We start from the raw sequence: 14,431 nt of genomic DNA, 5'->3' as shown, positions 1-14,431 counted from the left end.
GCAGCTGTACGAAACTCTGGTGCGGCCGCATTTGGGAGTATTGTGGACAGATCTGATCACTGCATTATAGGAAGAATGTGGAAGCTTTGGGAAGTTTGCAGAGATTTACTGGCATGTTGCCAGGTATGGAGGGCAGGCCTGATGAGGAAAGACTGATGAAGTTGAGGGTTTTGTTAGAGAGAAGAATATTGAGAGGTGACTTAATTGAGGCATATACGATAATCAGAAGGTTAGATGGGATGGACAAGGGGAGCCTTTCTCTCAGAAGGTGATGGCCAGCACGAGTGGATGTAGCTGTAAACTGAGGGATGATAGATATAGGACAGATGCCAGAGGTAGTTTCTTTGCTCAGGGAGTAGCATGGGCGTGGTGTGCACTGCCTGCAACAATAGTAGACTTGCCAATTTTAAGGGCATTTAACTGGTCTTTGGATAAACATATGGATAAAATACAATAGTGTAGGATAGATGGGCTCCGGACCATTTTCACAGGTCAGTGCAACATCGAGGGATATCAGGTCTGAACTGCGCTAGAATATTCTATGAATTTTCACTCTTCCCAGTCTTTGATGGGAGACTCCTTACTCTGAAGTGTGCCCCCTGGTTCTTGTTTCTCCCACTGAGGACACAGCCTCTCAGCATCACACCTTTCTCATCCTAACAGAATCCGAGGATGTTCAATCAGGGCACCTGCTATTCTGCAACTCTCCAGTGAAAACACAGAATGTGCTGGACTCATCCCCACAAGGGAACCCTCAACAGTCTGACACTGAGCGTGACCTCATTGACACATCTCCCAGAAAGTATGACATCACTGTAAGCAATCTCACAGTGAGTCAAGCCTCAACTATACATTCTCAGTAACTGTACGGTTAATGGAAACGGTCTGTCAGTGACCGTGGCCTCATCGACACACCCGCCAGTTAATATACCGCGATTGTAAACAGTCTCATAGTGACTCTGACCTGATCTACAGACCATCCAGCAACGACGTGAAGACAGCAAACAATCTCACACTGACTCTGCTCCCAACTCCCAGTAACCATGCAGTCATAGCAAGCAGTCTCATAGACAGCCTGTCCGTATCTACACACCCACCAGTGACCATACTGTCACTGCAAACAGTCTCATTCAGAGCCTGTCATAAGTCAAAGAGATGTACAGCATGGAAAAATACCCTTTGATCCAACCCGTACATGCCGACCAGATATTCCAATTCAATCTAGTCCCACCTGCCAGCACCCGGCCCACATGCCTCCAAACCATTCCTATTCATATCACCATCCAAATGCCTCTTAAATGTTGCAATTGTATCAGTCTTTACCACTTCCCTGGAAGCTCATTCCAGACACGTACCACCCTCTGTGTGAAAAGGTTGCGACTTAGGTCTATTTTATATCTTTCCCCTCTCACCCTAAACCTATGCCCTCTAGTTCTGGACTCCCTGACCCCAGGGAAAAAGACTTTGCCGATTTAACCTCTCCATGCCCCTTATAATTTTGTAAACCGCTATAAGGTCATCCCTCACCCTCCGACGCTCCAAGGAAAACAGCCCCAGCCTATTCAGCCTCTCCCTATAGCTCAAATCCTCCAACCCTGGCAGTATCCTTGTAAATCTTTTTTGAATCCTTTCAGGTTACACAACATTTACCCGATAGGAAGGAGACCAGAATTGCACGCAATATTCCAACAGTGGCCCAACCAATGTCCTGTACAGCCGCAACATGACCTCCCAACCCCTGTACTCAACACTCTGACCAATAAGGGAAAGCATACCAAACGTCTTCTTCAAATGACAAAAAGTAGAGGCCCAGCACTGATCCTTGTGGCACTCCACTGGTCGCAGGGCTCCAGTCTGAAAAACATCCCTCCACCACCACCCTCTGTCTTCTACTTTTGAGCCAGTTCTGTATCCAAATGGCTCGTTCTCCCTGTATTCCATGAGATCTAACCTTGCTAATCAATCTCCCATGGGGAACCTTGTCGAACGCCTACCTAAAAGTCCACATAGATCACATCTATCGCTCTGCCCTCATCAATACTTTTTGTTCCTTCCTCAAAAAACTCAATCAAACTTGTGAGGCATGATTTCCCACACAAAAGGCCATGGTGACTATCTCTAAGCAGTCCTTGCCTTTCCAAATATATGTACATCATGTCCCTCAGGATTCGCTCCAACATCTTGCCCAACACCAACATCTGGCTTACTTGTCTATAGTTCCCTGGCTTGTCCTTACCACGCTTCTTAAACAGTGGCACCATGTTAGCCAACCTCCGGTCTTCCGGCACCTCACCTGTGGCTATCGATGATACAAATATCTCAGCAAGAGGCCAGCAATCACTTCCCTTGCTTCCCACCGAGTTCTAAGATACACCTGATCAGGTCCTGGAGATTTATCCACGTTTACCCATTTAAAGATATCCAGCACTTCTTCCAGTTTAATATGGACATTCTGCAAATGTCACCATTTATTTCCCTACAGTCTCCATCTTCCATATCCTTTTCCACAATAAATACTGAGGGAAAATATTCATTTAGTATCTCCTCCATTTTCTGTGGCCCTATTCTCCCTGTGGTTATCCTTTTGTCCTCAACTACATACCTCCCAGTAACCATACAGTCACTGCAAAAAACCTCATAGAGAGCCTGTCGTCATCTACACACCTCCCAGTAACCATACAGTCACCGCAATCTGGCCTCATATACAAAAACCCCAATAAATATGAGCACACTGTTCCCACAGTGAGGTGTAGAGTTGCAGGGTCAGCGGACGTGAAATGTTTACTCAGATTTTTCTTCACAGGCGCTGCCAGACCTGCTGAGTTTTTCCAGCAATTTTTGTTTTTGTCTCACACTGACGCTCGCGTGATCTCCACAACTTCCAGTAACTATTCACTGAGTGTAATGAGTCTCACAGTAATTATGCGCTGAGCTGCACAGCTCCCAGTAACTAAACACAGACTGTAAAGAGTCTGGCCTGATGTGCACAGCTCCCAGCAACTGTATAATGACTGTAAAGAGTCTCACAATGAATCTGGCTTGATCTACACACGTCCCAGTATCTATGCGCTGAATTTAAAGAATCTCACGGTGATTCTGACCTGAACTGCACACATCCCAGTATCTGAACTGTGTCTGGAAACAGTCTCACACTGAGTGTGACCACATTTACACACCTTTGTGTCATTATACAGTGCTTGTAGACAGTCTCACACTGAGTGTGGCCTCACTTACATAGTCAGTATAATATCAGTGTAAAACAGTCTCTCAGTGAAACTAGCCTGATTAACGCACCACCCATTTACAATATGGTGACTGTAAACCGTCTCATTGAGAGTATGGCCTCATCTGCACACCACCCAGTTACTATATGGCGATTGTGAACAGTCTAACACTGAGCACGGCTTTTCTTTAAATTTCAAAATTATATTTGATTCATCAGAAATATGTTTCTGTACACATATATTCACAAATGCAGTTTGGCCCTTTACAGTTGCATGTCATGTGACAATAAAGCAGATTACAATAACGAATATTCTGTTCAAGTAAACAAACACAACATTGGAAATGACTTGAACCAAAAACCAAAAACGCTCTCTTACACGCACAAACTTATACCTACGGGAATCACTGGGAGGGTCTGATAACTGAGCGAACCCCCATTTCCCTTCAGCAGGAAGACCTGAGATAGTGGTCTTCCCCACTGCACCGTGGCAGCAGCTGCCCCAAGTTCTAGTCCATCCCTCAGCACGTAGTCCGGGACCTTGAGATGTGTCAGTCTGCAACACTCAGTCAGAGTCACCTCCTCGCTCTGGAAGAACAACAAGTTTCAGACAGACCAAAGAGCATCGTTCACTGAGGTGACAGTCCTCCAGGCTTAGTTCATGTTTGGCCCAGTAACTATATCCAGACTGGCAAAAGGTTCACAGTGACCCTGTATTGTTCACCCTCCTACCAGTGTCTGTTGCCTGTTTCACAGTCAGCCTAGCCTGATCCTTACTTCCTGTGAGTCAGTCCTTTGTGTCCTTTTCTACTAAGACCCTGTCTTTGACAAAGGAGCCAGAATTCCCTCCAAGCCGCATGTCATTGTCCTCACTGCCTTGGTGCTACAATGTCCACCACCTGTTTCTCCCTTTCCCTCCTGAATAGTTCTTCTGAACCCCAACCCCATTCATGACCCCATCTTCCAACTGCAATGTTGGATAATCCCCACCATGGGCACTGCCATTACTTCTCCAGCTCGTTCATATTTCTTCACAAAACAGAAATCCTATAGCTGCAAGCAGATTGCTGTCCAATGGTGGAATTAACTTTATTTTATATGCATCAATCAAAAGCAGAACAATCAGGTGTAGTTATACATGCAACTCATTTCACTGAATACAGCTGTGCAAAGAAATGTTATTTCTGCCGTTCAAACCATTCCAACAGTGCAATGTTGGAGAGAGAACATTTGGAAATGATGCAAAATTGCAGATCGATTAAAGGGAAACTGAAGACATGCTGCACCCAAACTCTTAAACGATTTGGTAAATGGAATGCTTCATTCAGGCGATTAAATCTGTTTTACCCATTCTTTACTGGTATCCTTCCCATTCGATTGTTTTCCACTCTCTGAGTCACCCCAAATGTGTAGCTCCCTTTCCCTCCCCACATGGCCTTATCCCTTCCTTTACCGCGGTTATGTAACTGTTTCTCTTTAGTGTGTGCTTTATTTCCAGCGGACATACTGCAGTCGTTGAAACCAGGACAGCCAGCTGGATCTCATAGAATATGAGTTCCCTGATTGGGGCTGTTTATCTGGCTGACAGATAAGAACGGTCAGTGTCAGAGATGTGGTCTCTGAATGAGACAGTGATAAAGGGAAGGGCTGCTCATGTGTAAATAAAGGGGGACTTGAAGAAGGACACCAGCCTCAGTGCAAGTATTTTACATCCAACTCCACCACTGGGTTTGAATGTTACTGTATAACCTTCGTATTAGAGTCACAGTCAGAGAGTTATAGAGATATACAGCATTGAAACAGCCTAGCAGGTATCCTAAATAAATCTAGCCACATTTCGAGCATTTGGCCAATAATCGCTAAAACCCTTCATCTCCATATACCCATTCAAATGTCTTTTAATGGATGGATGGATGGGGACCAGATGAATTTCCGTAAGGAGTTCGACAGGGTTCCTCATGGTCGACTGGCTCGCAAGGTTAGATCACATGGAGTGCAGTCTATTCAGCCTCTCCCTATCGATCAAACCCCGTAACCCTGGCAACATCCTTGGAAATGGTTTCTGAACTCTTTCAAGTATTGTTGTCAAACATCTCTGGCTGCAGTGATCAGCAGGGTTTCAATAAGGCGAAAATGAGGACTGCAGATGTTGGAGATTCAAGTCAAGATTAGAGTGGTGCTGGAAAAGCACAGCAGGACAGGCAGTATCCAAGGAGCAGGAAAGTGGACGTTTCGGGCAGGAGCCCTTCATCAGAAATAAGACTGCTTAGGATAAGACTGACACTGAAAACCGGGGACCAGGATTGGGTTGCATTTGCAGATGTGTTGATGGACAGGAAAAATACGTTGTGAGTGCAATTGATTTTGACTGTGAGGGTTTCTTGAATTTATTGAGTGGATAATTGACTTTTTATCTGTGATCACATCTGGTTTGATTCATTGAATGACAAGCAGAAAGGATATCAGTGTAAGTTAGTAAATTCAGATTATTATACTGATTTGAAATGTGATAGATGCATTTGAACAGACACGGCACCCCTTTACAGAAATTCCCAGATCCCTTATTATGTTTAATCAATTTTTGGAGCCTGTTCAATGCAGTATTCTGGTGTGAAGGATTCTCTACATGTGAATAGGCTTTTTCCATCACACTTTCTGACATGAAACCCGGTATTCTCCACTGCAGCCACCTTTTCACGGATATCCTGGTGTCGGCTCTGATCTGCATCATGTGCAAATATTTTACCGAAGACAAAATACTTGTGAATGTCTGGTTCAGTCCATATGTCCCGAAATGGGGAAATTTGCAAGGCACGGATGATCTCACAATTTCCCGTGTTACTGAAACAGTCATCTAGACATGGGCTGTAGGTGGTGAAGAGAATGATACAGCCCACTGGCTGGTTATTGTGCTGGGTTCTGTTATTCAGCAGAGTTTGGAAAAGCTGAGCCGCGGTGCGGTGCCCATTGATCTCGGCGGGGTTCAGCAATTTACTTTCTGAGCAACGACAGCCGCTGTTCAGGAAGACAGTGAGGTAATTTCCACGTAGGGAGTTCAGGAAAATGTTCACATCGTCGTTAATGAAAGTATGTCTTGATCTGCTGAGGTTCAATTCTACAAGTCTGTTGCACTGGGAAGCAGGTAAAGCCACCAGGAAGACGAAGTGTCCTATCCCATAATCGGTCACCTGGTGCCCAGCTGCTTTGCGGAAACTGAAAGAGGTAAAGTCAGGATGTAAGTCAAGGAACAGACTTTGGGTAAAACATTCTCTTTGCAGTGTTATTGGGCACAGTTTGAGATGAGTTAATTGGAACAATGCTCATCATATTAAAGAAAACGTGAAACCCTGCAATTCACATTTCAAGTTCTTGCATGGGAAGGTCAATGTTGATTTACTTTGTATCCCTATCCCAGTGTTGTAGTAATTTCTGGGATCAGTGAGAAGTTTAAAGAGAGAATCAGGGTAATTGACAGAGAGCAGAACAATGTTACTTATTTTTGTACAAATCCTCCTGCAATGAATCAGAGAATGCCACAAGCCTTCTTGATAACTCGCTCTAACTTCACTTTAAGTTACTTTGACTGATGCACTACTTGATGCCGCATGATACACGGGATGGTTAGAAATAAATAGAGACGGGGAGAGAGAAAGAGAGAGAGAGAGAATGAGAGCTACAGGTGCAATCAGTGGGAGCTGGAGGTAGGGAGAATCCTAGGAGAATTGTTAACTGGAAAAATGTTTGGGGCATACAGAGACAAACAGAACAAAAGACTTGCAGACTGAAAGGAAATTGGAATAATAGCAAAGGAAGCAAAGGGAAACTCTCTCGTTTATTTCGGGGTCAGCGGGTGCTATCGATTTCACTGTTAGAGATATGACCCCGGGAAATCTGGTAATAATTTGCCTGGAAGTCCCTTCCTCTGGGAGTAATGAGAGTCCGAGTTAATGTGTTTAGACTTATTTCCCACAGGTACAGAGCACTCCCTATACCTGCCGTGTCCTCGCCATTTATTACCAGCCTGCTCCAGGCAACCAGGCTCTGATTTGACCTCAGATTGAGCACAGTCCCCAGCTTACAGAGATGGTCAGGTAAGATATGTTTCACTGACACTTAGCGATTGACAATGACAATCAAGGCATGGTCATCCAGTACATCCGCATCTGACATGGGGATTGTGAGCAGCACCAATAGGAACAGGCAGAGTGTCCACATTTTGAGATTTGTCAGCACCCTTTAACCGTACTGTAGGGAAAACACAGAAAAAATCTGAAAAGTATGAAAAAAAAACTTGTTCAATTCGTACTACATTGGCAAGAGCATGAAAGATATGCAGGGACACACGTGTCGGAAAACATAAAATGTCTGTCTATCGTCCTAGGTGGTGCTTGCCCAGTAATTCAGCAGAAGTTCTGATTATCTCCCATGGGTATGATTTGCAGGTGAAGATTGGAAGGCAAAATGTCCTCTCCCAGAATCAAACGCCCGGTGCTTACCTGCTCGGAGGAAACTGAAAGGGGTAAAGTCAGGGTGTGAGTTAAGGGGCGGACTTTGGGTGAAACATTCTCTGTGCAATGTCAGTGGGCCAAGTTTGAGACGAGTTACTCAGAACAATGCCCATTATATTGGACACATCGTAAAAGTCAACAATTCACATTTCAACAATTTGCATCGGAAGGTCAATGTTGATTTATTGTATTTCCCTGTCCCAGTGTTGTAGTAAACTCCGCGATTAGCGAGAGGTTGAAAGAGAGAATCAGGGTAATGTGACAGAGAGCAGAACATTGTTACTTATTTTTGTACAAATCCTCCTGCAATGAATCACAGAGTGCCACTAGCCTTCTCCACTGTATCTTCATGTTAATGTCATTTGACTGATGCCCTAATCGATGCCCCATGCCACACGTGACGGGTGGAAATAGATAGAGACGGGGGGAGAGACAGAGAGACAGAATGAGAGCTTCAGGAACAGTCAACTGGAAGGGGACGTCAGAGAGTCATAGAGATATACAGCACGGAAACTGAACATTCTGTCTAACCGGTACATGCCGACCAGATATCCCACCCAAACTAGTTCCACCTGCCAGCAGCCAGCGCATATCCCTCCAAACCCTTCCTATTCGTATTCCCATCGAGACACATTTTAAATGTTGCAGTTGTGTTAGCCTCCACCACTTCCTTTGGTAGCTCATTCCATACTCGTACCACCCCAGTGTTAAAAAAATGCCCCTTAGCTCTCTTTAATATCTCTTCCTCTAACCCTAACCGTATGACTTCTAGATCTGGACTCCCCCACCCCAGGAATATGAATTTGTCTACTTATCCTATCCATGTCCCTCATAATTTTATGAACATCGAAAAGGTCACCCCTCAGCCTCAGAAACTCCAGAGAAAACAGCCCCAACCTGTTCAGCATCTCCCTATAGCTCAAATCCTCCAACCCTGGGAACAGCTCTGTAAATCCTTTTTGAATCCTTTCACGTTTCACAACATTTTTCCGATAGGAAGGAGACCAAAATTGCATGCAATATTCCAAAAGTGGCCGAACCAATGTCCTCTACAGCCGCAACATGACCTTCCATCTCTGTACTCAATACTCTGACCAATAAAGAAAAGCATACCAAACACCTTCTTCACTATCCTATCTACCTGCAATTCCATTACCAAGGAGCAATGAACCTGCACTCCAAGATCTCTTTGTTCAGCAATAGCGCTCGAACCGTACCATAAGGTGGACAAGTACTGCTAAGATTTGCGTTCCCAAAATGTAGCACCACGCATTTATCTGAATTGAACTCCATCTGCCACTTCTCAGCCAATTGGCCCATCTGATGAAGATCCTGTTGTAATCTGAGGTTACGTTCTTTGCTGTCCACTACACTTTCAATTTTGGTGTCATCTGCAAACTTACTATCGATACCTCTTACACTCACATCCAAATCATTTATATAAATTACAAAAAGTAGTGGACACAGCGCCGATCCTTGTGGAACTCCACTGGTCACAGGACACAATCTGAAAAACAACCCTCCACCACCACCCTCTGTCTTCAAACTTTGAGCCAGTTATATGTCCTGTTGGCTAGTTCTCAGTGTATTTCATCAGATCTAAACTAGCTAACTAGTCTCCCATGGGGAACCTTGTCGAACGCCTTACTGAAGTCCATATATAATTAGTAAGTTTGCAGAAGACACGAAAATTGGAGGTGTAGTGGAATGCGAAGAGTGTAACCTCACATTACAACAGGATCTTGACCAGATGGGCCAATGGGCTGAGAAGTGGCAGATGGAGTTTAATTCAGATAAATGCGAGGTGCTGAATTTTGCGAAAGCAAATCTTAGCAGGACTTACACACTTAATTGTAATATCCTCGGGAGTGTTGCTGAAAAAAGAGACCTTGCAATGCAGATTCATATCTGCTTGAAAGTGGAGGCGCGGGTAGATAGGATAGTGAAAAAGGCATTTGGTATGTTTTTTATTGGTCAACGTATTGAGTACAGGAGTTGCGATGTCATGTTGCGGCTGGACAGGTCATTGGTTGGGCCACTGTTGGAATATTGCGTGCAATTCTGGTCTTCTTCCTATCAGAAAGAAGTTGTGAAACTTGAAAGAATTCTGGAAAGATGTACAACGATGTTGCCAGAGTTGGAGGAATTGAGCTACATAAAGAGTCTGAACAGGCTGGGGCTGTTTTCCCTGGAGCGTTGGAGGCTGAGGGGTGATCTTACAGAGGTGTACAAAATTATGACGGGCATGGATAGGGTAAAGAGGCAAAGTCTTTTTCCTGGGTTCGGTGAGTCCAGAACTAGAGGGCATAGGTTTCGGGTGAGAGGGGAAAGATACAAAAGTCTAGGGGAAACTTGATCAGGTCCTGGGGATTTATTCACTTTTATATGTTTCAAGACATCCAGCACTTCCTCCTCTGTAATATGGACATTTTTCAAGATGTCATCATCTATTTCCCTACAGTCTATCTTTTCCATATCCTTTTCCACAGTAAATACTGGTGCAAAGTACTCGTTTAGTAACTCCCCCATTTTCTGCAGTTCCACACAAAGGCCACCTTGATGATCTTTGAGGGGCCCTATTCTCTCCTTAGTTATCCTTTTGTCTTTAATGTATTTGTAAAAATCCTTTGGATTCTCCTTAATTCTATTTGCAAAAGCTGTCTCATGTCCCCTTTTTGCCCTCCCGAGTTCCCTCTGAAGTATACTACTACTGTCTTTATACTCTTCTAAGGATTGACTCTATCGGTTCTGTCTATACCTGACATATGCTTCCTTCTTTTTCTTCACCAAACCCTCAAATTTCCTCAGTCATCCAGCATTCCCGACACCTACCAGCCTTTCCTTTCACCCTAACAGGAATATTCTGGAAGAATTATAAACCAGAAAATGTTTGGGGTGTATGGACAAGGTGTAGAGCAACTAAAAAACAAGGGAACAGAAGAAAGAGACAACGAGAAGAAAATGACTTGCAGACCAACAAGAAATAGGAATAATAGCGAAGGCGGCAGAAGGAGCCAAAGGCGAAACTGAGAGGTGAGTGAGATGATTCAGTAAACAGTAAAATATTGCCTGTGTTTGGGATTTGGGCATTTTCTCCAAACCTCACTCCGATTTATTTCACTCTCTCCTTTATTTCGGGGTCAGCTGATGCAATCGATTTCACTCTCAGTGATGTGACCCCGGGAAATCTGGTGATAGTTTCCACACATTGTAATAAAGATCATGGGTATTTGATTGAGACTTTTTCCCACAGCTGCAGAGCAAACCCTACACCTGCTGTGTTCTCTCCATTTATTACCAGGCTGTTCCAAGCAACCAGGCTCTGATTTGACTTCAGATTGAGCACAGCCCCCAGCTTAGAGAGCTGGTCAGCAAAGGTCTGTTTCACTGACACTCACCGGTGAATAATGCCAATCAAGGCACGGTTATCCAGTACAGCCGCATCTGACATGGGGATTGTGAGCAGCACCAACAGGAACAGGCAGAGCGGCTGCATTTTGAGATTTGTCAGCAACCTTTAACTGTACTATAACGAAAACACAGAAAAAACTGAGAAGTATGAAAAAAAAGCAACTTGATCAATTCATACGACATTGGCAAAAGAGTGACAGACATCTAGGGACACACACGTCGGCAAACAGAAAATGTCTCTCTACCGTCCTGGGTGGTACTTGCCCATTAATTAAGCAGAAGTTCTGGTTATCTCCGAGGGGCACGATTTACAGGTGAAGATTGGAGTTTCTGCCAGTAGTTATAGGACCTAGCCAAACTTTCAGAATAGTTGCAGTTGGTCCACGGCTCTCTTGGGGGGTAGGTGGAGGAGATGTTTAGGAGAAAGTAAGGATTGCAGATGCTGGATATCAGAGCTGAAAAATGTGTTGCTGGAATAGCGCAGCAGAGGAGGAGTCCAACTTCAGACTCCAAGTACAACAGGACCTTGAAAATGTCCACAATGATGTGTGCTTTAATAGTACCAATAAAGGATTTATATGTCCCACAGGATATTGCACAGGTTCCCAGTATTACGCACTGATCACAAACTGACCCTGGTGTAGGTCCAGTTATTCACAACACAGTTCAACAATTTGGATGGATGTATCAAGCATAAAATATCCAGGTTTGATGACTAGAAGGCACAGTCTTTAGGTGAGAGGAGAGAGATTTAAAAGGGGTCTGAGGGCAACATTATCTCACGGAGGCTGGTTCATGTGTGGATTGAACTGCCAGAGGAAGAGGCAGATGCAGGTACATTTACGACATTTAAAAGACATTCGGATTGAAACATGACTCGGAAATTTTCAGAGGGATACTGGCCAAATGCAGTGAATTAGAACCAGTTTAGTTTGGGAAACCTGCTAGGTATGGACGAGTTGCACCGAGGGGTCTGTTTCCGTACTGTATGAAGCTATGACTCTGTGGATGTCCTTGTCCAGAGGTCACTGAAATCCAAAATGAAGGTGCTGCAGGATAGTAACATGTTAGAAAGACAAACGACATGTTGGCCTTCATTGTCCGAGGTTGGTGAGCCCACAACTGTAGGACTACGTACATTCTCGAGTGAGCATAAGAGGTATGGAGAGTAAGTTTGCAGATGACACAAAAATTGGAGGTCTAGTGCACAGCGAAGAAGGTTACCTCAGATTGCAACAGGATCTTGATCAGATGGGCCAATGGGCTGAGAAGTGGTAGATGGAGTTTAATGTAGATAACTGTGAGGTGCTGCATTTTGGGAAAGCAAGTCTTAGCAGGACTCATATACTTAATGGTAAGGTCCAAGGGAGTGTCGTTGAACAAAGAGACCTTGGAATGCAGGTTCGCAGCTCTTTGAAAATGGAGTCGCAGGTAGATAGGAGAGTGAAGAAGGCATTTGTTATGCTTTCCTTTATTGGTCAGAGTGTTGAGTACATGAGTTGGGAGGTCATGTTGCAGCTTACATGACATCGGTTAGGCCTCTGTTGGAATATTGCGTGCAGTTCTGGTCTCCTTCCTATCGGGAAGATGTTGTGAAACTTCAAAGGGTTCAGAAAAGGTTTACAATATATTGCCAGGGTTGAAGGATTTAAGCTATATGGAGAGGTTGAATAGGCTGGGGCTGTTTTCCCTGGAGAGTTGGAGGCTGAGGGGTGACCTTACAGAGATTTACAAAATCATAAGGGGCATGGATAAGGTAAATATACAAAGTCTAAAAGTGGGCAAGTCCAGAACTAGAGGGCATATGTTTCAGGTGAGCGGGTAAAAGAGACTAAAGCGGCAACTTTATCACGCAGAGGGTGGTGCATGTATACAATGAGCTGTCAGAGGAAGTGGTGGAGGCTAGTACAATTGCAACATTGAAAAGGCATTTGGATGGGTATATGAATAGGAAGGGTTTGGACGTATATGGGCAGGATGCCTGGCAGGTGGGACGAGATTGGGTTGGGATATCTGGTCGGTATGGATGAGTTTCCGAGCTGTACATCTTAACAACTCTGTGACATTTCTTGAAGAGATACAGAACCTCTTAAAGGTGCATGTTATCACACATTGATCTATCTGGGTTCCATCTCCACCTAATCACTCAGATCCCCCTTTCCCCCAAACACACCCAACCCAGTCTTCAATATAAATACCACTTATTCCCTGATGAAGGGTCAACAGACTCGAAGTATTAACTCTGGTTTCTTCCCACAGATGCTGCCAGTGATTCGCGGTTCACCGTATTCATTTCACAGACAGTTAGGGATGGATAATGGTGGTTAATTACCCAGTCAATACATCAAAGTGCAAAAGTTGTGGTTTTCCCACTGCTTCCTCGGAGGCTCGAAAACTGCACTCCCCTCCAGAGAGAAAGAGAGAGACAGGCTGAAGGACAGTGAGTGTTAGAGAAAAACAGATAGACACAAACAAAAACAGTGATCGAAAGAGACACAGAGATAATGAGAGAGACAGTTTGTGAGAGCGACAGAGAGAGAGATGGAGAGAGACAGTGAGAGAGAGGGAGACACAATCAGACATGCAGAGTGGGAAAGAGTGCGAAAGAAGGACAGAGAGAGAGACGCAGGCAGACAGAGACAGTTACAGAGAGAAGGAGACACAGAGAGTGTGAGAAGCAGAGAGGGAAAGAGTGAGAAAGAGATGGCGAGACTGAGGCAGACAGGGAGTGAGAGACAGACAGAGACAGAGAATGTGTGTGGGAGAGAGAGGGAGTTAGTGAGCGACTCAAGGGGCAGTGAGAGAGAGACAGTGAGAGAGTGCTAGAAGAAGAGAGGCAGAAAAAAGAAGAAGCAAGAGACATAGATGGGGAAAGAACAAGAAAGAAGGACAGAGAGGGCGACAGCAAGAGATCAAAAGTGTCTGGGTGCGGGAGAGGGAGAGAAGCAGTGTGAGAGAGAGGTAACGTGAAGGACAGAGAGCCTGAGTGATAGAGCGAGTCAGAGACAGAGTAGAAACAGAGAGATATAGAAGGAAGGGAAGATAGAGAGACATAAGAGAGGGGGGTGAAGCAAGAAAGAGAAACAGAAAGAGAGACATGAGAGGGAGAAAGCAAGAAAGAGGAATAGAAATAGTCACTGAGAGAGCATGTATGTCAAAAGGAGATACTGCGAGGGAGAAAGCGAAGATAATGTGAGAGAGGGGAAGTGACAGGGACAGTGAGAGACACAGAAAGAGAGAGTGGGAGACAGTAACAGAGAAAGACTCACAGTGTGTGTGCGATAGGCGG

General features: G+C 44.6%; 1 protein-coding gene across 1 annotated transcript; it reads right to left on the bottom strand.

Moving 5' to 3' along the window:
- Positions 1–5,793: 5,793 nt before the first annotated feature.
- Positions 5,794–11,227, bottom strand: LOC148134821 (uncharacterized). Its single transcript, XM_087985396.1, has 2 exons — positions 11,130–11,227; positions 5,794–6,436 (listed from the first exon to the last, which is right to left on the bottom strand). The coding sequence occupies exons 1-2, from the start codon at positions 11,225–11,227 to the stop codon at positions 5,794–5,796; spliced, it is 741 nt and encodes a 246-aa protein (XP_087841522.1).
- Positions 11,228–14,431: the final 3,204 nt, after the last annotated feature.

The sequence above is a fragment of the Chiloscyllium plagiosum genome, unplaced genomic scaffold (genome assembly GCF_037043375.1).
Source record: "Chiloscyllium plagiosum isolate Xiang-an unplaced genomic scaffold, Cpla_swu_hap1 HiC_scaffold_52, whole genome shotgun sequence".
In the NCBI taxonomy this organism is placed as follows: domain Eukaryota; kingdom Metazoa; phylum Chordata; class Chondrichthyes; order Orectolobiformes; family Hemiscylliidae; genus Chiloscyllium; species Chiloscyllium plagiosum.
Note: the sequence above shows the minus strand (reverse complement) of the source record. Positions and strands in the feature narration are given on the sequence as shown.